The sequence below is a fragment of the Prunus dulcis genome, chromosome 3 (assembly GCF_902201215.1).
Source record: "Prunus dulcis chromosome 3, ALMONDv2, whole genome shotgun sequence".
Taxonomy (NCBI): Eukaryota; Viridiplantae; Streptophyta; class Magnoliopsida; order Rosales; family Rosaceae; genus Prunus; species Prunus dulcis.
The window spans coordinates 23,012,361-23,034,105 of NC_047652.1; the positions used below are offsets into that span (position 1 = coordinate 23,012,361).

The window sequence follows — 21,745 nt, forward strand, 5'->3', positions numbered from 1 at the left end:
TTCGTATTTTCAGTTGATCAAAGCTTCAGTCAGGACCGACTTATATACACTCGCAAAGCAAAATGCAAAAACGATGTCTTTTATTTTCTACTTTAAGCATATGCTCTGTATCCAGTCCTTTTTGTTTTCTCGTCTAGAAAGATTGTAAAATCTAATGCAAATTGATGATGAGTTTGATCCAAAACAAACTCGTAATTCATTATATGACGAAGGCCCACCCACCCACGCACCGAAGTTTCCAAGTGCCAATGAACGAACAAGCCGGATATTTTCTTCAGGCGCTGTAAATAAATAAAAGGCCCATAAAATAAATAAATAAAAAGATTTAACCGTGGTCAAAATAACACACCCAAGTTTCTGCCCGATATTTCTATAAATAACCTATTGGCTCGTCTCCTTGGCTTCCCACTTTTCTCTACGCTTCTCACCTTCGGAAGCGTAGTTTTCCACTTTCACAGAGCCAGGGGGTTACGCCATCAGATCCCATCGCAGCTTTTCTCATTCCTTTACTTTCCGAAACGACGCAGTCAGGTCCGATTTTCTGCGTCTCCCTAACTCCCTCTTTATAGATCTCTTAGATCTCTGTGTGCTCATTGTATTCTTTTTAGGTCGCATGCATGATTCGTCTGAGTTGGTTCTAGGGTTTATGCATATCCGATTATCTTAGGGCTTCTCCGATAACGCTAGGTTTAGACCTTAATTGCATCCTTGATTGTTTGGGTTCCTTTAGTAGACTTAGAATTTTGTTGGCTTTTGTTTCGTTTTATTTCATATGCTCTAATTTTATCGTAACGGCGTTGGTGTGAACTCCATAAATGTAATTTTTTTCCTTTTCATTTTGCTCTTGGGAACGGATTTTTTGCCTTTATAATTATGAAGTTCGTCATAACTTTGGGTTTCCGATGTCTTGTATTTATTTCTCAAAATGTTGGGGTTTAATTCTATGTCCTCTAGTTGTAATTTCACATAATGCATGTCACTTGTCCGATATATTGATTTATTATTGGAGATATTGTTCTACTTAATTTGTTTGCTTTGTGTTTGTATTTGTTGCTAACAATTGTATTTTCCGTTTTTCCTTGTAATGTTATAGGATAGTGTTCCATTGCCATGGCTGCCACTGCAACTGCCTCTAGTGGTCCTCGATATGCCCCGGAGGACCCCACTCTTCCCAAACCATGGAGAGGATTGGTTGATGGTAAAACTGGGTATCTTTACTTTTGGAACCCCGAGACTAATGTTACCCAATATGACAGGCCTACGGGCTCAGCTCCTCCGTTAAAGCCGTCTTCGGCACAATCTATAAGTTCTTCAGTTCATGTTCAACAATCTTCACAAGGACGTCGTCCTGATGAGGGAGATGATAGGTATGGCAGAGGCAGCAATGGTGGGTCAAAATTTGACTCTGGACCAAGAAATCAGCAGGTAGATGTCCATATTGTTAGTACTGGTGGTAGATTTTCTGTACAGATTTGACGCATATTCAGTTATTTGTGTTGTTACCTTTAACTTTATATGTTTTCCCATATTGCTAGTAGAATGTTTTGTTGTGTTTTCATGTTGCGAACCAAAATATTTTCCGTGAAAGTTTTGGACTGGTTTAGGGTTGTGTTTAGAGGAGCTGTTGGGTGACTTCTTATTACTGTTGCAGCTCCATGCAACCTGCTTGGTAAGTGCTTTCATATGGGAACTGATATGGTGTTCTTATTTTTGAATTAGAGTGCAAGAAGTGCAACAGTTTCTTCTCATAATATTCCGAATGGGACACTTAGTGCACTTGGAGGATCTTCTCTGAGAGGAAATGGATCATCAGACACTGGAATTGGTTTGTCTGCTGAGGCTTATAGTCGTCGACATGAAATATCTGTTATTGTGAGTATGGATGAATTTCTTATATATGCTTGGTATCATAACGCTTAAGTTGGTCTTTTGTTGTGATGCTTTATGCGGTACTCTGTTATTTGGTGCGATATTTTTTTCTTCTATCTTTTATCCATTAGTAATTGTTGGTTCAGTTTCATTCTTCAAATAAAGAATTTTGGTGCAAAATGCACACTTTTCTTGCATGTGTTTCACTATGATAGAGGCTTCTCATGTTGTATTAGGATTCTTCAATGGAGTTATGTTGTCACCTCTCTCTCTCTCTCTCCCTCTCCTAAACACAAATCTATAGGCTGACATGCATGCACTCCTATATTATAATTATTGTTATTATCAACTTGTCTATATATATGGTACGAATTTGTGATTCCGTAAGATAGTTGGTTTGTTTAGAGCTGCTGTGATTTTGGTTACGGTTATCTTGTATGTCTGAATGATGTTTTGTTTTCTTTTGATTTGCCTCATTTGTTAGGGTGATAATGTGCCTCCACCCTTCACTTCATTTGAAGCTACTGGCTTCCCATCCGAGATTCTTAGAGAGGTATTGAGTTATTTTTATCCTTTTTGGTATTTCTTTTTTGTGCAATACTGTTGGCCATTAGCTGCTGTAAGTAACCCCGAGTGTTTTGTGAAAAGTTATGTGATTGCTGGAGGTCCAATGTTGAGTTTCAGACTCATGTTAATTCTTTTGCCATCTGTACTTTTTGTCGCAGGTGCGATATTTGCTCCTGGGAGGAGCTAATGTCGTACGCTGTGCTGCCCTCATTGTGGGGGCTTGCATTTAATTTGGAGCGCCCTTTTACGGTGGACCAATTTTTGGAAAGGGCTTTCCGAATCACCCAAGTTTGTGGCTGGGACTGCCGTTGGTCATGATTCAGTCTGCCACTCGGCCCGAATGAAAGAAGAGGCCTCCTCCTGCTCCAGCTTGCTGATGCAAGCTTTGGTCGCCTGCAATGGGGGTGTTGCTTCTTCTGCCATTCCACTCTTCTAGCCCAAAAAGAAAACAAATCACAAATCTTGAAGCAAGTACGTCTGCTTATAGGGGTTCCTGGAATTTTTGCTTTTTCCAGGTACAAAATGCAGGTTTTTCTTCCCCAACTCCAATTCAGGCACAGTCTTGGCCGGTTGCTCTTCAAAGTAGAGATATAGTAGCCATTGCTAAAACAGGTTCAGGGAAGACCTTGGGGTATTTACTTCCTGGATTCATCCATCTCAAGCGCAGCCGTAATGACCCTCAGTTGGGTCCCACTGTGTTGGTGCTATCACCAACAAGGGAGCTGGCAACACAGATTCAAGATGAGGCAGTGAAGTTTGGGAAGTCCTCAAGGATATCTTGTGTGGTATGTTACTTCTGGTCCTTTTTGCAACTCCACTGTAATATTCCAGTCGCTGTCTTTTCTTTTTAAATGATTCTTTTGTTTTGTTTCTAGTGTTTGTATGGAGGAGCTCCAAAGGGTCCACAATTGAGAGATATTGACCGAGGAGCTGATGTTGTGGTTGCCACTCCTGGCCGCTTGAATGATATTCTTGAAATGAAGAGAATCAGCCTCCATCAAGTTTCGTACTTAGTGTTGGATGAGGCTGACCGTATGCTGGACATGGGTTTTGAACCTCAAATAAGGAAGATTGTGAATGAGGTACCTGCTCGCCGCCAGACCCTAATGTATACAGCAACTTGGCCGAAGGAGGTTCGCAAGATTGCAGCAGATCTGCTGGTCAATCCTGTTCAGGTTAACATTGGCAATGTTGATGAACTGGTTGCGAATAAATCCATCACGCAGGTATTATACTCTATCTGTGCTGGCCGTACTAAAGTCTATAGCTATTAGTTGACTTATCAATACATGTTTTCTTACTTGTTAGAATATCACTCTAGGTGATCAGAATGATCACTTAAATGCTCTACTTAAAAAGAAAAATTCTTTTACATATTTGATCCCCTGCACCAATTGAGGAACGAATAATGAGTTTGTGTTTTATGTAGTCTTTAAATATTGTCTTACAGCTTTACCAAAAAAATATTGTGTCTTACAGTATATTGAAGTACTCGCCCCAATGGAGAAACACAGGCGGCTGGAGCAAATATTGCGATCTCAAGAGCCAGGATCCAAAATAATAATCTTTTGTTCAACCAAGAAGATGTGCGATCAACTTTCTCGCAACCTAACCCGCCAGTTTGGAGCTGCTGCAATTCATGGTGACAAATCTCAGAGTGAGAGGGACTACGTGTTGAATCAATTTCGCTCTGGGAGGACTCCAATTCTTGTAGCAACTGATGTTGCAGCTCGAGGATTGGACATCAAGGACATAAGGTTTCGCACTGCCCAACTTATAGTCATATATCTGTACTTATGTTAGAATTGTGGATCTGTGGATGGTTGTCTGGCCAAACAATTATTTCAGATAATCTGGTGGAGATTCGTATAAAATTGGTGGTTAAGATTGCAGTGTTCTTTTTGTTACAGGGTGGTTATCAACTACGACTTCCCCACTGGAGTGGAGGATTATGTTCACAGAATTGGGAGAACTGGAAGAGCTGGTGCCACTGGGCTGGCTTACACATTCTTCGGTGATCAGGATTCAAAGTACGCATCAGATCTCATCAAAGTTTTGGAAGGGGCAAATCAGCGTGTCCCCCCAGAAATTCGTGAGATGGCTACCCGTGGTGGTGGGATGAACAGGTTCAGACGTTGGGGTTCTGGGTCTGGTGGCCGTGATGGGGGTCGTGGTGGACGAAATGATTCAAGTTATGGTGGAAGGGATGGTGGGAGGGGAGGTGGATGGGGATTTACTCCCTCATCTGGCAGGTACGAGACTATTTTTATTGATGCTTTTATTTTATGTGTATTATTGTGGATCTGATTGTTCCCCAAAGTGGATTGAATTATTTGGCTGAACTTTTTGCTTTGGTTGTAAATAATTTGATATAATCTTTGCATGAAAGAGTTGTGGAACTTTTAGGCATAGAAACAAGTGCAAAATTAAAGTTTTCAATAATCAATACTATTCAGGCTGGTTTATCATATGTAATTAAACTTTGATGTGTTGTGGTGTCAAATGTGCTTTGAGGAGTGACGGTTGGAATGCATTTTGTTGTATGGGACAGGTATGACCGTGGTCACAACAATGGGTATGATAGAGGCCGAAGCCCTGACAAGGGGTCAGGACATAGAGGCTCTAACCGCAGCCGTAGTCGTAGTCTTGAGAGGTTCGACAAGGCTCTGCCTACAGGTGGAGGCTCTGCAGGGTGGAGTTTTCACAAAGCAATGATGGAACGTGAACGGTCATCGCCGCCACCTCCACGGTCACTCCCGTATGGTGGTGGGGTGGATGAAGCTGAGGAAGGTATGATACCTCAAGAAGAGGAGGGTGGGTATCATATTGCAAATGCATAACTTCAGCTATCCTATAGGGGGGGGAACATATGCTCTGCTGCTGGCTGTCCTTTTTTTGGTGTTTCGGCAGTGTTCTGTAGGGGCAAGCTTTACAAAGCGCAACCAGGATGTGACAGTTTGACTTTTGATTTTTGATTTTTGATTTTGAGGTGGGCTAAAAACTCTTGATGTTAAACCTCTTCATCCCTTGCTGAAACGAACCTCTTGTCTCCTGGTCTCCATTTTTGTTTGTGTTAATTTTTGGGTAGAAAAGAAAGGGCACAAAAGAAGATGTAGCACTTGTTAGCCAAATATTTATAAATGTAGTCAAGATGTAGTTCTATGAAATGCAGTTTTATATAGTGATTAATTATCAGCAAGTTTATGATCTGATTCTGATCAATTATTGTTTGTTGTGGTTGATGTGTTTGTTCCATCACTTCTCATCCGTAGGATACTAGATATTGATTGCCACGTGGATAGCAGTTATAAGGTCCGTGACCGTGACCCAGAAGCAGCCTGCAATGGGTTGGGTTGGGATGGGCTCGTTGGGTTGGATTAAGATTTCTAAGTCTCAAATCTTCAACTAAACTGGGCTCATGCAAACCAAGCCATGTATTAAATATTTCGTCTTTGGCTAATTATTTTTTCTTAATAAATGATAAACAAATACAAAAAGCTTCGAAATTTCAGGTGGGAGGTAAAATATTGCTTTATCTATTTCCGCGGTTAAAGAGACAAAAGGTACTGAAGCTTGGGCCTCTTGTTTGTCATCAATTAACTACAGCGAAAATAAATCTAATGTATTTTGACTTTTTTTAAATTATTGATTAAGCCTTTTACTGAAAGTAAAGCACATTATTTTTACCAAAAAAGAGTAAAGCACATTAAAGCTAATATTCAATTTTGCTAAAACTGAGCGCTTCCCTAAATTCAGTCCTACATGTGGAGAAACACTTATATGAAACATGAATAACACTATTTTGCTATCCTAAACCAAACATATTATGTCACGCATGATAACTTTTTCACGTGGTAGTCTATGATTAGTTAGGGATATCATTGTTTTACTATCCTAATTTCATACAAGTTTTTCTACTACATGTGACTCTGTCTCACTATCTAGTAATTTAGAACAGTGGAAATAGTCAAATAGATTAAGAAAAATAATAATAATTAAAATAGTCAAATTGAGATTTATTTGATAGAGTAATTGGCTTTAACCATGTGGGCATATTGTGCTGTAACTGAATAAAATTTAAAATCCAAAGCAAAATTTGGCAAGACCTTAATTATTATTATGAAAATAAATAGTTATCCATTCAATTAGATGCCAATTTAGGATGCATTAAAAGTTCAGTTACAGAAAAGATGCATTTCCTTAATTGGACACATACACCTCACGAGTCATGCATGGCTTGAGTTGAGACAAATCCAATCCAGGTTTTAACCTCCTTTCCAAAAATGGACAAAATATATGGTTACAAAACCCATCTGCATAATTACTTCATTGCCCTAATCCTTCATTTTGAAGGTTTTTTTTTTCTTTGCTTTTTTTTAAAAAAAATATAAAAAAATGGCAAGTCCGGAATTTGGAGGTTTGTAATTATGAGATTCAGTACTTGAACCTTACAACATGCATCACACTTTCCATTAAAGATATAAAAAACTATGTTTAACCAAGGCAAAGAGAAAAATATAACAATAGTTAAAATTGATATTTCCTTGTATTTTACATTTTTGGCAGGCCTTATTCATGCACCCATAATTAATAACTGGGACTTACCTGACTTGGACTGGTAGATAAGTTTGAGTGAGATAAAATTTGATAACCTTGAAAGGAAAAAAAAAAAAAAATCATTTTCATAGTAAAAATAATAATAATAATAATTGCTATAAAATGATAGTCTAAACTAAAGAGTTGAGAGATTTCTCACACACGGAGCTATGATGCTGTGGGAATTCGAATATGAGACCTCAGGTTGCTAGTCAAGACTCTTTTCCTTAGGTATGCACTAGCGAAACTATGTTGGCCAAAATAATTATATTCAAATGAATTTAATTAATAGGTTTTTTTCCTCAATGAAATTGAGAATTTTTTCGGCTACAAATGAAATTGAGAGTTGTTAATTCCTAGCTAGCTTGACTCTTTTCATAATTAAGATGCAGCTTTTAAAGCTAAAATTATTTTAAAAGGAGCTGTAAATTTGTTTTTTCCTAGTTGGAAATGCAAAGAAATAATGTGAGGCCCATCTCAGGTCTTCCTTGTTACTTTGCTTGTCCCAGCCTAAGTGCATCCAACCCACCGTTGGCTGAAGCGCTGCGTTTCATGAAGAAAATACAAGGGTAATGTCACGCCATTAAACATAGGGGGGCCCTAAAACATAACGAAGGGCGGTACATGTCTGCCACGTGTCGCGAAACCCTGTCTGAGAATTTTCCCAACGACCTAATGATTATTTTGCGTATGTTTTATTGTTGTAAAAATATTTTTATTTTAGTTTTTGCTTCGAAAATTAGAGAAAAAGCAATGTTAAAGAAGCTGAACAGTCACTGAAGGGAAGAAACATGAGCCCTTGGATGGCTAGATTGGGCCCTACAAGACTCGGACCTCGCTCATAAAAAACTACATAGAGGAGAACGCACCCCCCATTTACAGCACAACATTAAACCAGCCTTCCTTTCTTGAGCTTTTGTTTCTCTTTAGACTCTCTCTCTCTCTCTCCACTGCATGGAGTTGGAAACAAACTTGAAAGAATTAGATAATTTTCCTTTCCTTTCAAGCCTTTTCTCTGATTCTTCAACCCCTATGAAATTGAAACCAGAGCATCCTTCCAACACCAACAATGGGATTAATTCCCAACACCCACAACTCTCTTCTTCTTCCTCACCACCACCCAATTGCAAGCCTTTGTTTTCTTCCCTGGTTCCTCATTTTGATCCTCATCATCAGCATCTTCATCTTCATCATCACCATCATCATCAACCGCTTCACGGGTCCCATTTGAATCTGAATTCTCATTCTCATGATGACTTCAAAACCAGTTCTGATCATATCAATCATTTCTCTACCATTGAGGGGTCTTCATCAAACCCCTTCAGTGGGATTTATTACAACACAAATCCTCATGATTTTGTGGCTGTTCCTCTAGCACCTGATGGTATCGCCTTTCATGGTGCTAGGGGGTCCTACTGGGGTGCTCATCATCATCATCATCATCTGGATGCTCAGGAAATTCCAGATGACCAGGCGCAGATGGGCCCACAAAGCTGCATACAGCTTCCGCCGTTGATCAATTTTGGAGACTTCGGATCATCATCGGCTATGGCCATAAGTTTGCCTTCCGATGAGGTCACATGCAATAGCAGCAGCAGCACAGAGATTGAGTTTTGCAAGAGACTCTCAGCTGTTGATCAGAAGAAGACCAGGAGGTTGTGTATGAGAAGACCCACCAGTAGTAAGGTACTGCAAAAGAAACCCTCCATCATCAAAGGCCAATGGACCCCTCAAGAAGACAGGTAGAGATTTATTTTTTCTTGCTCTATCTGAATTTGTAATTTTGTACGATATAGCAGCTAGGTTGATCGGTATTGAATTTTTTAATTTTCATGTTTCTGTAATTTTATGTGATGAATGGTAATGCAATTAAACCTCTATTTGCAGACTTTTGGTGCAATTGGTTGGGAGGTTTGGCATTAAGAAGTGGTCTCAAATTGCTAAGATGCTGAGTGGGAGAGTGGGAAAGCAATGTAGAGAAAGATGGCACAACCATCTGCGGCCTGACATTAGGGTTTATATCCTTTTCCCCTTAATTCTTCACTATATATCCAAATCCATTAACATAACTATATGCAAGCATACCTCTAGCTTAATTTCATTATAGACCCTTTTATTTTTCATTAACATTTTGTTCTAATAGGTACTATTGAGTAATCACTATATATTATTATTATTGTGGGAGCGGAGATTCGAACTTAAGATCTCTTTCACTATTAGACTAATCTAATAGCTGACATGTGCAAGTTCTCAATTTAGGTCCTTCGCTGGGTTCATAATTATATTAATGTATATAGACACATATATGCATATAGCTATATACATATATGGTTTCGCTCATATTTGGTTTTATATTTATTAGAAATTATGATAAAATTTTGTTTTTTTTGATGAATGCCGTGAAATATATATACACTCTTACATTGTCTTATTTTGTCATTGTCATTTCTCCGTTTACATATTTTGTAAAGCATATTGACAAAGCACATCCGATTTGGGGTAGCGGCACATATAGGCCTGAAATGGTTATGGCCCCCTAAAGTCCCAGAAACTCCTCTGAAGTGTCATATAAACCTGAAAATCTGTGTGTAAGTTCATAAACTTTTCAGCTATTGGCCCCCCAAAACATATAGAGTCTAGCTCAGCCACAAGGTCCGATATTTGTCAATATCATGCGTTTCGACCAGTGCTAGGTTGGATCACAGGATTTTATTAGTAATAATTAAGCACAATATAGACATATATCATGAATTTTCAAAACTACCCTTGTCAAGGTTGATTCATGAGTATAAAATAATCCTAATCCAAATTCGAATCCGAATTCATTTAAATTTGGATGGCTAAAAATGTCAAATTATCATCCATATCTATTTAGCATAGAATTTATTACCAAAGTGGGGTTAAAGTCAAATTTATTTAGAGAAGCAAAATTATAGAGTTAATATGAGATTCGGTGTTGTTCTGTTCTTGTATATATTTTCAATTTTTGTATATAGATAAGTAAAATAATTTAGTTATATAAAGTTTGATTACATGTAAAAACTTAATTTACCTTTTCATTTCCATATTACTATACTTATTATCATGGTTGAGTTGGTATAAATTGATTGATTTTTTATTTACTAAGGGCCCATTTGATAACCATTTCAATTTTAATTTTTAGTTTTTATTTCTTTTGTGCTAGAGTATAGAGGAAAATGAAGGGAGAATGGAAGTGATGATGAAATTGAGAGAGATGATGAAAAGGGAGGATGGGAGGGATGAGTAATAAAAGTGAAAACAAAAACTTGAAAGTGAAAATAATTTCAAATAGATTTCAGTTTTAAAATTTTGTTATCACTTTTGCTACTCCTCCCTTCCACCTCTCAATCTCATTTCTACTCTCTTTCTCACTTCCATTCTCTCTCTATCTTTTTCTGCTACATTAGCATAAAAAATGAAAACTAAATATTAAAATTGAAATAGTTATCAAACGGGCCATAAGTTAATACATTATTGAATCGGAGTAACTAAAACAGAATTTACCCTTTTTCATCTCTACTTGTCTACTTTTGAGGTTATTGAACTATGAGGTGACACCTTCATCATGACTACTTGACCTAGTTAAAAATGGCTGCATATAGATATAAAACCCTAGGACGATGAAATACGAGCATTGTTTTGTACTGAACAGGTCAAACTATGCATGATCAAATGAGCTTTTGAGTTTTATATATATGGTGATCACATGTACTTACTGCGTGCATGCAAATTTGCAGAAAGATATGTGGAGCGAAGAAGAAGACAAAATACTAATCGAAACCCATAAGCAAATCGGGAACAAATGGGCGGAAATCGCGAAGAGGCTGCCGGGGAGGACTGAAAACACAATCAAGAATCATTGGAACGCAACAAAGAGAAAGCAAAACTCAAAGAAGAAAACCAACAAAGACCCCAAAAACAACATTAATCCCCCCGAGAGCTCTCTCTTGCAGGATTACATCAGGAGCGTTGTCTCTTCTTCTTCTTCTTTTTCTTCTTCTTCTTCTTCTTCTTCTTCTTCTTCTGCTACTACTCCTAAGACTTCTTCAGCTTCAACCGAAACGACCGAAACAACTGAGCAGAGAAACGCACTCTCATCCGATCACTCCAGGGGCTTTTACTTCAACCAAAACAATGCCGAGAGCGCAAACTGGGCCCTGACAGCTTATCATCCTGATCATATCAGTAATGAGACGTCCAATAATATGTACAGTCAGATGGGTGGTTCTGTTTCTAATTTGTTCAATTTTGAAAGTTATGGGTTTGGTGGATCTTTCTTGGTTGACCAGGTAACCGAGGTTGAGGAATATCGGGGCAGCAGCATGGAGGCTGAGATGCCGTTGGCGTTGGAGATGCAGGGCCCTGATGATGACCATGTCAAAAAGGAGATGGATTTGCTCGAGATGATTTGCCAAGGAAAGCTTTAGGCTAAAGCTTTTCGTGTTGTGTATGGGTGTGCCTAGCGATTTACAATATCCTCAGGTACATGGGTGGTGTTGAATAAGAATGCCATACGCAAGAGGGACAAAGAAGAAGAAGAGAATCACATCATGTGTTTGTGTTTCTGTATGTTTAGGTTGTTGTGTTTAGATTAATCGTACTTCAGACTTTGTATTTTCAGCTTTTTATATGGATAGTTTGGAACAATTTCAGCTTTAATTAATTAGTTTTATATATGTGTTTGTCCAAATTTAGTATTATTTATATTTATGTCTACACTATATAAAGGAGCTAGGTTTTATATATATTAGCTAGAAATTATATTCTTTCTGATCGATTTTTGCAGTCCCGTAAATAGAAAGTTAAACTTATCACATTTTTATATCACATTATGAACAACGTATCTAATAAAGATAGAGAGCCCCACATAATATAATATCATAAGCAGTGTATTAAAAAAGGAATTGTGTTGAGTTTAACGCTTCAGAGGCATGTTGGGCATCGCCAATTTAGAAACCCTTGTGGGCCTCGGTAGGCGTTCTGGTGCAAAGTGCTCTGTAAGGCCCATATGGAAAACCCATCTGCATCTATGGGTTTTACTTTCATGAGCCTCAGCAAATGGAGAAATTGATGCAACAAAAACCCTCATATATTGCATACAATACAAGTACATGATGATGACAGAACAGAACTAATGATTTTTACAGTGATTAAGAGCATTTACGTCTGCACTCGAACTAATCCCTTCAATATATATATATATATATATATATATATATATCTTTTGCATACAATACAAGTACATGATGATGATGACACAGAACTAATGATCTTTACAGTTGATGATTTTCGTTTTGCTTTTTTATTCCTTAATACAATCATTACACTTGTATAATTTATGCAAAGATTAATTGGGCTTTGGCTTTATTGTCTTTGCTCTTGAATACAAGAAGACTCCAGCAAGAGCCAGACCAGTCCCTGCAATGCAATGGAAGCCAAGCCAGTCATTATATTAGCTGTTATGTTGATTAGAACAGAAATTAATCTTAAGCAGGCAATTAATGTATTGATAATTAAGGAAAGTGTGACTGACCGAGAGAATTTATGGGTGAGACGGGTGTTTGGAAGAAGATGACTGTGGAGACTATCACCACCACACGCTTCACACAGTTCCCTACTGAGTGAGTCACCGGCGATACCATCTCCAGTATCTTATAAGACACCTGCTTTGCTTTCCCCACAAAACACATTAACTAATTACATACAAATAATTAAGCAATCACAAGTCACAACAAACAAACTCTCTGAAAAAGTGTCACCTGCTGATAAGTATGGAAGCAGAACCCAGCCAGAAGAGATCTCACGCATAACTCTCTGACATTCAATCCTTGGCTTGCCTGAAATTAAATTAATAAACAACATTCTTACAATTAAATATAAGAACTAATGCTTCATGCAGGGAAGCTGTTTTGCTTATTTAGAACTAATGGTAAGTAAGAAGTACTCACAGCTGAATGCAGGTATGCAGGAGTAAATTTAACGCCTTCCAAGAGAATCGCCGAAGGAACCAACAGGATGAAGGAAATGATAGTTATCACTGAGAAGAGATTGATATTGTCCAAAGATTCCTGGGAATCAAAATTCCACATCATAAATTATTATATCATCTTCCATACGACCATTTATATAACATAATAATGCCATTAGCTGGTGGAGCCATGTTTGGTTTCAAAGCATTCTGTGAATGAAAACAAAGAAATCCACATCTGCTGGTGGTTACTAATTTTACCACCTTAACCATGAGCTTCTTGCTGAGTACATTACGCGATTGGTTAGTAAGATTAGAGGCCATTGCGCTGCTGAAACCAATCCTGTTTCAGAAATGGAATAATAGATAAAGCATTTGTAAGAACCAGCCAATGCAATGCATGGATGTGCTTGTAAAAGGACTTTTGTTACCAATTAAAAGAGGCCTCGGTGAAGGATGCCAATGCCACTCCACCTACAATTGGCACAAGAGAAGAAACCACCCAGACAGTCGGCCTCTGTGTGCACAGAGCAATCAGCATGATCAATAAACTGAAAATCAAATAACTTCTTTACATCAATAACACCGCCTTTCGCTGATTGCGGGGACAAAAACTTGGAGAACAAAAACCCCTACCTCTGCAAGTAAGAGGGCAGAGAACAGGACCGTGAAGAAGGGCTCCATGGCTTTGATTGTGTGAGTGAAGGAAACGGCAACTTTCCCAAGACTGATGTTAGTCAATAGGTTGCCCATTGTATGTGCCACAGCCAGCGGTACAATTGCTCCAAGCTGCGATCCAAGTCAATTAATTAAGCAAAAGGAACAAAATTATGTAAATCGTGCAACAAATTTAAGCAAAAGTAAACAAACAAACAAACAAGGTAAACAAATTTTATTTTGTGGCAAGAAGGAAGCAATAAGTAGGTACCTGTGAGCGAGTGATGTTTGGCTTGGGGTAGAGGTTAAAAGCCCACATCAACAAAATCATCATAGTCCCGCAGCCAAACTGAAACGCCGTCATCGTTGCTGGAAACGGATAGACTTTCAGAACCTATGAACAAGCTCTGGCCTTTAAGTTCTAGCTTTCTTATTTAGGCCAAAATCAATGATAATCTTACACCATGCTTTTTAAACAAGAAAAATCAATTCAGAAATAAGAGAACAGATATGTAAAGGTAGAGCAATGAGCAGTGAACCTGTTTGTTGTAGATGTTGAAGTAAATATTCAAAAGGTACCAAATTCCAAACAAAGCACCAAGCTGCAAAGTCTTAACCATCCCGCTCGGATTCGAAGCCTCTTCAGCACTCTCGGGAGCAGCCCTGACCTTCAAATCATCATATCTTCGACTCGAGAAAAGGAAGGAAGCAGAGATTTTATTGAAGCTCGGAAAAGAAGAAGATGAAGAAGAAAATGTGTAAAAAAGTGTTTGCCATGAGAGCCTATGGACACAAGTGAGATTGTCAAGTTGAATCAAAGACGTTGAGGCCGAAAGTTGAGAGGGTTTAGGAATAGAGTTTCGACACGGAGGTTTGAGAAATGAGGTGGAAGGAGACAGAGCAAGCGCAGTGCCCTGAATCATCTTTGTTTGTGGGATTGGAAAGCAAGCAAGAGAGGGAGAACTCAAGTGTTTAAACGTTGCATGAATACAAAACTGAAAGATGACTGCGTTTCTTTCCGGTTTCGTGTAAATTAATTTTTGGATTGTGGTTGCTTAATCCCACTGTAAACTTGAATAACACAATTTGATATAAAAAAACACAAGCGCTTGGTTTTTGGCCCAGAACGAGTGAAATCAGTCATTGCAGGATTTTGTAAGCTAGCACTGCGTGGTGTTAAGCTAGCAGTGGAATGAATGGATGGCATGGATCTCAGCATCCTGTGTACAAAATTCGCTGAGACAAACATGTGGCCTTAAGTGCTTATATTTTGAGGCTGCTTGCCTTCTGAGAACCAATCTTCCACAATCCGCGATTTGGTTTTTTTTTTTTTTTGGTTTTATTTTATCGTTTACCATTTATTTTTTAAAATAATTGATGACTAAGTTACTGAATCAAAAGCCACTGGTCTAAAAAAGACAATGATACTTGAGAAAGGGACAGAACAGAATGGACCTAGGTTTCTGTCTAAGATACTGAGTTTTACTACAAATAAATAATTCAGCAATTGGCACATCATAGTGATTACTTGGACTTTAGTTCACAGGGGATGGAAAGAAATCAGAAGTTAAATAGAGAGAATGTTCAAACTAAATAGCAGCTAAAGAAAAGTACCATGCATAATATAATGTTTTGGAGAATTATTTCCTCGGCTCTGAATGCTTGGCATTTTCGCCTTGTGAAATTTGTGCTTAGTAGCCATCTAATGTGATTTCACTCAAAACTTTCTAGTTAAAAAGAATTCCCCTTACAAAAACAGCACAAACAACAGAACCTTATCCCAACTATTTGGGGTATTCCCCTCACACAAGATGGGAAATGAACCGGACTCAAGAATCAGACTCTATATCTCATATATAGATTTAAAATGCATACTTTATGAGAGGCATTTAAGTCTTGCAAATGTCAAATAGCCAGTGTGACCTTTGGCCTCGCTGCACGGCCTAGCCATGACTGTGGGAGGACCAGTAGTTTCTCGCACATTGCTTCCTTCATTTGATCGCTGCCGCCTTTTGCGTGGAAGAGATCCAAGAGAAGCAGCTTCGTCACCCTGGAAGTCATCCAATTTCCCTTCTCGAACTTCATATGTCCGAAGGAGTATCTCAAATGTCCTTATATCTATACACAAGCAGAAGATACAGATCTTAGACGTAAAAAATTGACTTACATGCTCCATTAGGGAAGAAATTTAATAATAAAAAATGTAAGAGCAAAAACTTGGAAGAAGCAAAGTAAGTCCAAAAGAACACGCAATACAAAGCACAAAGGAGACAGCTGCATCAACGCCTACCTGTAAAGCTTGATCTCATAGTCTCTGACGCTCGTTCCACCTGCTCAATACATGGGGAGAAGGAGCATAATATCCCATCTTGTTTCAGCATTTTCCCAGCTGATGGGATGGCCAACCAGGGTTGGGGTAGGTCCAGGAAGACAGAATCTGCCATCCCAGAAAGTTCATCTGGAAATCCTTCACCCTGAATATCTCTAACTCCTACAGTGACCAAGTTGCTTAATCCCGTCTTCTCAAAATCCTCCCTATAAAAGTAAAAGATCATGTGAGCCTTTCAATAATGATAACCTTCTCAACAGAGGAAATAGCTTAATCTTAGTACGGAAGCCTGGTTTTGCAGAGAAAGTAAGCCACTGGTTTAAGTTTCTTCAATTTTAATTTGAGTAGACTAAGTTTATGTGAGGCTAAAACAACATGACGAAAAATAAATCTAATTTGTACATATCAAAGTTTGCATGTTTCGGAAGGCAAAGCCTATACAAATCTAATTTGTACATGGAAGGAGATACCAAAGCATGGAAACCAATTAACATTACAATAATAAGGAACAAGGAAAAAAGTGATCTCCAATTCTTACCTAGCAGAGACCGCCCTTTGCTCATGGAAATCAAATGTATAGACATGTCCTTTAGGAGCTACAGCCCTTGCAAGTGATGTAGTTAAAGATCCACTTCCAGTCCCTGACTCAAGAACCAAACAGCCAGGAACTATTTCCAAGAACATGATTACAAAGCTAATGTCCGCAATATAGAGAATCTGAGTCCTGTGGCTTAGAACCAAAGTCCAAAGTTCAGGAGTAGGAGCTAACAAGTAAACAAATCCACCCTTGGTGCTGAAAACCTTGGAACCAAATTGCTTTCCTACCCAGTCTGAATGTTTAAACACGCCAAACCGATTTTCGAGTACAGAACCATCACATACTTCAATAGCTTTCATGTTGTCATACCTCTCATAGACAATAACCAAATCTCCATCACGAATACAGCGAGTAAAAGATAACTTCTTTGTTGAATCAATGGGCAACATCCTCAACCCTGAAATTGTTAATATGGATTTGAGTTTAACATTCATGGAAGTTGAGCATTTAGCATTATAACAAAAGCAAACAGTTTGTCCACAAGTTTCGTTTGTTCATCAATGTTGTAACAGTTAATTGTTCTCACTAAAAGGGAAACCTGAGTGTGTTAGTAGCACATAACTAAAAGGGCACTCTTTTAACAAAAATATAAAAGGAGGAGCAAACAAACAAACCAGTTAGCAATTTATCACCTGATAAGATTATCAAAAAGAGATAATAACAAAGCAGTTGAAGTAAAATTACAAAGTGCTTACTTCTGCAATCCACCAGATGTTGATATCCAACCTCTCAGAAAAAGAAGAGCCGAAGAAGGAGGACGGGGTAACTGGGTTCACGTGGAGAGCTGAAGGAGAAGAAGAGAAAGAAGCATACAATCAAACAAGACAAAATGATTCGGTGTTTCAGCCTCACAGTTTCACACTGAACAAGAGCCGAAGAAAAAAAAAAAATAAGGGGTGGGGAAGGGAGGGGAAGGCTGGATCGTAGGTTTAAGGAGCACTGGAGGTTTGGGCTTTCCGATTGGGGTTCTGACTAGGTGAACAAAAAAGGGTATTAGTGTGGGCTTGATGTAGGTTTCAGCCCATGAAATATGGCCCTTCTTTCATGGACATAGTAGCTCTGTGTTTTGGAGGGTAATCTCTGCACTTTCCCTTTCTGCCTTTTAGTATCAAATCAAAGATCAGAGAACCGAGTTGAAACCAACCGCTCTCTAATGGATTGAGCCAAAATGAGTTATCCACAAACCTGAACTTTAGCAGAGGATATATACAAGGAGCTAGCCAAAAGGGCCTCTCTTTCACACTTTACCATTAGCAAAGAACCATTCTTCAAATTTTGGGTCCGTTTGGTTGCTGAGGAATTGAAAGAAGAGTAAAATAGATTTAGCTGTCCTGAGAATCTTAGCCTTCTCTTAGCAACGAAACGACCCAAATTGGGTTATTGGAAGGAACTTCCCTTGGTGTCGTCGCCATTGATTAGTCCGTCTCACAATCAGGTATGCTGCGTGCTTATATCTACTGTTTCAACCACAAAGAAAGTTACGAGTAACATCGTCATTGCTCTGGCAGGATGCAGCTAGAGGTTACGGCTGATACTACTAACCTGAGCTATTGGTTGAACTGGGGAGTCTTGCTATGTGCAATTTGGTTATTCACACCGATTGTTATAGCATTATTAATGATATGGAAATATGATGCTTCAGGCCATTTGAAATCTGACAGGAGAGAAACTCAGCAGGATGCAAATCAGGATTTATGCGTTGATAAAACGTGGAAACCGTGCCTCAAAGAAATTGACCCAATTTGGTTGCTGATTTATCGAGTAACTGCATTCTCTCTGCTTTTGGCAACACTGATTGCCAGAGTTGTTATCAGTGGAGGTGGCATATTTTACTACTATACTCAGTAAGCCTCGTCTTTTGTTTGGGCTCATCTAGTGCTATGCTTTGAATTCTGGTGTTCTCTATAGATCCTGCAAAACCCAAAAACATAAAAACTGAACCAGGTTTCCAACTTAATTCGTTTCTTTCTAGTTATGAAATGTGTTTTTATTTTTATTTTTATGGTACTTCCAACTTCAGGATGTAATGTTTTCTGGATGCTGGACAGGTGGACTTTTACCTTGCTCACCATTTATTTTGGGGTATGCTTGCTTTCTGATCTTCGTTTTGCCTTTCACTGAATCACCTCAATTAATTTGGTGGCATATCCAATGTCTATGTATTTCAGAATCGAATGATGCGATCATTTCCACACTACAGAAACTCCCAGTTTATCTGTGTTCTCAGATCTCTTTAGACTATGCTCAGAACTTCTTTCCTCTTTTGCCTCTCTTTTTGTAGTTTGGATCTCTTCTTTCCATTTATGGATGTTGGCGGTGCAATAAAATCAGCAGCATGGGTACTTCAGGCGATTATCATGTTGGGACAGATGCAGAGGATGGAGCGTACATTCCCCTTGAATACCAAGAGAAAGACTCAAATCCTGAAGAGGAAAGTTGTCTTCACCTAGCAGCAGCCAAATGCAGTTATGTCTTTGAAGCTATGTTCCAGGTCCCTTTTTTCCCGAATGATTGATGAATGCAATAGCTTTGTTAATAAACTCATTATATCTGTCTGGCAAGCTTGCTTTGTTAATGAACTCAATTGAAATCTATTCAGATGAATGCTGGGGCAGTGATGCTTACTGATTGCGTTTATTGGATCGTTATATTTCCGTTCCTCACCATCAAAGATTACAATCTGAATTTTGTAAGTAGCGCATACAAATTTATTGGATCGATCGTTATTAGGCACCGAAAAGATATGGTCATGGATTATATATTTGTAAGAACATAGACATTGTTTAGATCAAATATAGTTGATTCATCTGAACTGTTGATAAATATGTCTTATTTTCCTATCTAGCTTAAGGTTTATACTTCTTGTTTATGTTCCCTTTTATGTCAGATGACCGTGAACATGCACACAATCAATGCTGTTTTACTCCTTGGCGACGCAATGTTGAATTGCTTGGTATGATCACTTTTTTTTTTTCTCTCCATCACTTTAAACTCGTACAACATATATCTATAGCTTCTTTCATGGTTAACTTTTTCAACTTTTGCAGCGACTCACCTTTGTTCGGATATCTTTATTCATTTTATGGACGGGTGCTTTTGTCATTTTCCAGTGGACCATTCATGCTTTTGTATCATTATGGTAATTTCGGTTATCCTTTTGTACATGAATGAGAAGATTTCATGTAATATTGCTATTCATGTTCAATTACGCTCTATCATGTGATTGGTTGGGAATAGCAAAACAATATTAACTCCGTGATATACAAGTTTGTCTCATACATCCATTTCTACGAACATACTAATTTCATTATTTTTAAAATAAATAAAATAAAAGAAGTCATTGCTCACTTTGTTGCAGGTGGCCATACCCATTTCTTGACTTATCATCACCATATGCCCCGTTGTGGTATGTTTGTTATCTATTCCAACATTATTCCCCATTACATTAGGACTTAATTGCATGTTTAGTAGTGTATTAATGCACTTCACTTTGTGATACTGAATTGCAGGTACTTACTGATGGCATTGACTCATATCCCATGCTACGCTATCTTTGCCCTAATTGTGGGATTAAAACATCACCTCTTGTCAAAATGGTTTCCCCAGTCTTACCAGTGCTAGCTATGTAAGAGAGATGCACTAAAGAACCACGTACTTAATTTTCCCCCCTTATCCAAATTTGTAGTTTTTCTTCATTCAATTCGATTTCTTTCTATTTTTCTTTTGGAACGAGGTGGGCTTGCTGCCCTTGCCCATGTCTGCACCTATTATACACCATCTTTAAATTCAATCTAAACCACACCATAATAACCAGGATAATGAATCAAAACCAAAGAATAGATACTGGGATTATATATTCACAATCAAGAAAATTCAAAGGCGCACATATATCCAAATCGAAACATCAAATTACCAAGCACTTTCAAGTTGAATGTGCGTTTTGATCTGAAAAGGTTTAACAGATCAAACAGAAGCACATAACTGAAATTATTCTACTTTACTAATCATTCATCCAATTAGCCAACTCCTGCTTTAAGCAGAAGTTTTGGCAACAGCTCCAGCTTCAGCCAATAGAGGCACCAGTTTTCCTTCCTTGTGCAAGGCAGTTGTTGCTACAGAACAACATCATCATATATATACATTAACCAATGAGATAAAATGACTTTTACTAATGTGGAAGGAAGACACACAATTAAACCTAATAAATTAATAGCCATGGTCAAGGGATTTTAAAATCTTACTGTCACATCCACCAATGTGGTTTCCACCAATGAACACATTGGGCACAGTCCGCTGGCCAGACCACTCACCCAGTGCTGATTGTATCTGAGCTCCATCACCTTCGAATGCCAAAACAAAACCACTATTTATAAATAAGTAAAGCACATACATGAAACAAATCCTAAACACTTCATAACATCAAAACTTATCCTAATTACTTGACCTAATCACCAAATTCAAGTTTTACCATGTCCAATCCAATCCAAGCATCAAAAGCGGGTGGTTTTTTCCTCTTTGAGTTTTGTTTTCAATATTTAAATGTAATTAGCAACACACACAAAAAATACCCCATGATCAAATAAACAATGATACAAAAAACTTAGCTTTTGCTTGGGACATGTTTATATACTCAACTCCAAACAACCAAACAAGGAGGACTAGATAAGATGTAGAATTTTATACATGTACATATATATTTTTAAAAAAATTTAAAAAAAAAAAGATTCAAAGGAGAAAATGAAACTGACTCTCAGTGTCCAGCTCAATGGCCTTGAATTTAGCTCCCAACTGAGTCAAGAGCTGCTTCACGCTCACGCAGTAGGGGCAATACGTCTTGCTGCAATTGCAAATTAATTTACAGATCCATAGCCTTTCTTAATTCTTAAAACAATAAACACACGCATAACAATTTATCAAAGTTCGATAAAAAGAACCTGAACACGACGACCGAATTGGACGACACGATCTCCTTCGCCTTTGTCAATGCCATAGCTCTCTCTCTCTGTCTCTCTGTCTCTCTCTCTCTCTTTTCGCAACCCTAAATTCCAAAATCCTCGCAATCTTCTTCTTAGATTAGAGAGCGTTTCGGAAGATGCAGAGCGTCAGAGCGTCAGAGCGGTATATGTAGTGGGCCGCAGTC

At 38.3% G+C, this 21,745-nt stretch overlaps 6 protein-coding genes across 7 annotated transcripts; 3 read left to right on the forward strand and 3 right to left on the reverse strand.

Annotated features, from left to right (window-relative positions):
* Positions 1-399: 399 nt before the first annotated feature.
* Positions 400-5,645, forward strand: LOC117621055 (DEAD-box ATP-dependent RNA helicase 46). Of its 2 annotated transcripts, XM_034351315.1 has the most exons (9): positions 402-531; positions 1,094-1,425; positions 1,720-1,872; positions 2,354-2,422; positions 2,952-3,221; positions 3,312-3,662; positions 3,916-4,193; positions 4,347-4,688; positions 4,988-5,645. In XM_034351315.1, the coding sequence occupies exons 2-9, from the start codon at positions 1,111-1,113 to the stop codon at positions 5,274-5,276; spliced, it is 2,067 nt and encodes a 688-aa protein (XP_034207206.1). In that variant the 5' UTR covers positions 402-531; positions 1,094-1,110; the 3' UTR covers positions 5,277-5,645. The 2 variants fall into 2 exon arrangements, with proteins under 2 accessions (XP_034207207.1, XP_034207206.1); XM_034351316.1 differs by lacking the exon at positions 2,354-2,422 and having other exon boundaries at positions 400-531.
* Positions 5,646-7,926: 2,281 nt separating this feature from the next.
* LOC117622015 (transcription factor MYB98) lies at positions 7,927-11,480 on the forward strand. The gene is made up of 4 exons (XM_034352523.1): positions 7,927-8,774; positions 8,920-9,046; positions 10,791-11,056; positions 11,267-11,480. Exons 1-4 carry the CDS (start codon positions 7,987-7,989, stop codon positions 11,478-11,480), a joined length of 1,395 nt encoding a protein of 464 aa, XP_034208414.1. The 5' UTR covers positions 7,927-7,986.
* Positions 11,481-12,319: 839 nt separating this feature from the next.
* Positions 12,320-14,808, reverse strand: LOC117622671 (phosphoenolpyruvate/phosphate translocator 2, chloroplastic-like). The gene is made up of 9 exons (XM_034353427.1): positions 14,218-14,808; positions 13,950-14,072; positions 13,658-13,810; positions 13,453-13,538; positions 13,286-13,364; positions 13,002-13,121; positions 12,813-12,890; positions 12,587-12,716; positions 12,320-12,471 (listed from the first exon to the last, which is right to left on the reverse strand). Exons 1-9 carry the CDS (start codon positions 14,599-14,601, stop codon positions 12,401-12,403), a joined length of 1,224 nt encoding a protein of 407 aa, XP_034209318.1. The 5' UTR covers positions 14,602-14,808; the 3' UTR covers positions 12,320-12,400.
* A 471-nt stretch (positions 14,809-15,279) lies between these two features.
* LOC117621271 (tRNA (adenine(58)-N(1))-methyltransferase catalytic subunit trmt61a) lies at positions 15,280-17,508 on the reverse strand. The gene is made up of 4 exons (XM_034351647.1): positions 17,301-17,508; positions 16,546-17,002; positions 15,969-16,213; positions 15,280-15,796 (listed from the first exon to the last, which is right to left on the reverse strand). The coding sequence occupies exons 2-4, from the start codon at positions 16,992-16,994 to the stop codon at positions 15,555-15,557; spliced, it is 936 nt and encodes a 311-aa protein (XP_034207538.1). The 5' UTR covers positions 16,995-17,002; positions 17,301-17,508; the 3' UTR covers positions 15,280-15,554.
* A 175-nt stretch (positions 17,509-17,683) lies between these two features.
* Positions 17,684-20,337, forward strand: LOC117621270. Its single transcript, XM_034351646.1, has 9 exons — positions 17,684-18,040; positions 18,114-18,449; positions 18,654-18,687; positions 18,887-19,096; positions 19,205-19,294; positions 19,493-19,558; positions 19,653-19,744; positions 19,964-20,011; positions 20,115-20,337. The coding sequence occupies exons 2-9, from the start codon at positions 18,115-18,117 to the stop codon at positions 20,224-20,226; spliced, it is 987 nt and encodes a 328-aa protein (XP_034207537.1). The 5' UTR covers positions 17,684-18,040; position 18,114; the 3' UTR covers positions 20,227-20,337.
* Positions 20,338-20,424: 87 nt separating this feature from the next.
* Positions 20,425-21,727, reverse strand: LOC117621272 (glutaredoxin-C2-like). The gene is made up of 4 exons (XM_034351648.1): positions 21,540-21,727; positions 21,354-21,442; positions 20,847-20,945; positions 20,425-20,717 (listed from the first exon to the last, which is right to left on the reverse strand). The coding sequence occupies exons 1-4, from the start codon at positions 21,593-21,595 to the stop codon at positions 20,638-20,640; spliced, it is 324 nt and encodes a 107-aa protein (XP_034207539.1). The 5' UTR covers positions 21,596-21,727; the 3' UTR covers positions 20,425-20,637.
* Between the last annotated feature and the right edge of the window lie 18 nt (positions 21,728-21,745).

What these genes read in the sequence shown, in the direction of transcription:
- LOC117621055 (XM_034351315.1), top strand. Translation starts at nt 1,111, where the DNA reads ATGGCTGCCACTGCAACTGCCTCTAGTGGTCCTCGATATGCCCCGGAG. An exon ending in GACATGAAATATCTGTTATT is followed by an intron (nt 1,873 to 2,353) that starts GTGAGTATGGAT and finishes CTCATTTGTTAG; the next exon opens with GGTGATAATGTGCCTCCACC. An exon ending in CATCCGAGATTCTTAGAGAG is followed by an intron (nt 2,423 to 2,951) that starts GTATTGAGTTAT and finishes TGCTTTTTCCAG; the next exon opens with GTACAAAATGCAGGTTTTTC.
- LOC117622015 (XM_034352523.1), top strand. Translation starts at nt 7,987, where the DNA reads ATGGAGTTGGAAACAAACTTGAAAGAATTAGATAATTTTCCTTTCCTT. An exon ending in TGGACCCCTCAAGAAGACAG is followed by an intron (nt 8,775 to 8,919) that starts GTAGAGATTTAT and finishes CTCTATTTGCAG; the next exon opens with ACTTTTGGTGCAATTGGTTG. An exon ending in TCTTCTTTTTCTTCTTCTTC is followed by an intron (nt 11,057 to 11,266) that starts TTCTTCTTCTTC and finishes TAATATGTACAG; the next exon opens with TCAGATGGGTGGTTCTGTTT.
- LOC117622671 (XM_034353427.1), bottom strand. Translation starts at nt 14,601, where the DNA reads ATGATTCAGGGCACTGCGCTTGCTCTGTCTCCTTCCACCTCATTTCTC. An exon ending in TCAACATCTACAACAAACAG is followed by an intron (nt 14,073 to 14,217) that starts GTTCACTGCTCA and finishes GCTTGTTCATAG; the next exon opens with GTTCTGAAAGTCTATCCGTT. An exon ending in GCTTCCATACTTATCAGCAG is followed by an intron (nt 12,717 to 12,812) that starts GTGACACTTTTT and finishes AAAGCAAAGCAG; the next exon opens with GTGTCTTATAAGATACTGGA.
- LOC117621271 (XM_034351647.1), bottom strand. Translation starts at nt 16,994, where the DNA reads ATGTTGCCCATTGATTCAACAAAGAAGTTATCTTTTACTCGCTGTATT. An exon ending in CAAAGGGCGGTCTCTGCTAG is followed by an intron (nt 16,214 to 16,545) that starts GTAAGAATTGGA and finishes TTACTTTTATAG; the next exon opens with GGAGGATTTTGAGAAGACGG. An exon ending in TATGAGATCAAGCTTTACAG is followed by an intron (nt 15,797 to 15,968) that starts GTAGGCGTTGAT and finishes GCTTGTGTATAG; the next exon opens with ATATAAGGACATTTGAGATA.
- LOC117621270 (XM_034351646.1), top strand. Translation starts at nt 18,115, where the DNA reads ATGCAGCTAGAGGTTACGGCTGATACTACTAACCTGAGCTATTGGTTG. An exon ending in TGCTCACCATTTATTTTGGG is followed by an intron (nt 18,688 to 18,886) that starts GTATGCTTGCTT and finishes CTCTTTTTGTAG; the next exon opens with TTTGGATCTCTTCTTTCCAT. An exon ending in AAGATTACAATCTGAATTTT is followed by an intron (nt 19,295 to 19,492) that starts GTAAGTAGCGCA and finishes CTTTTATGTCAG; the next exon opens with ATGACCGTGAACATGCACAC.
- LOC117621272 (XM_034351648.1), bottom strand. Translation starts at nt 21,595, where the DNA reads ATGGCATTGACAAAGGCGAAGGAGATCGTGTCGTCCAATTCGGTCGTC. An exon ending in AATTCGGTCGTCGTGTTCAG is followed by an intron (nt 21,443 to 21,539) that starts GTTCTTTTTATC and finishes TTGCAATTGCAG; the next exon opens with CAAGACGTATTGCCCCTACT. An exon ending in CCACATTGGTGGATGTGACA is followed by an intron (nt 20,718 to 20,846) that starts GTAAGATTTTAA and finishes GTTGTTCTGTAG; the next exon opens with CAACAACTGCCTTGCACAAG.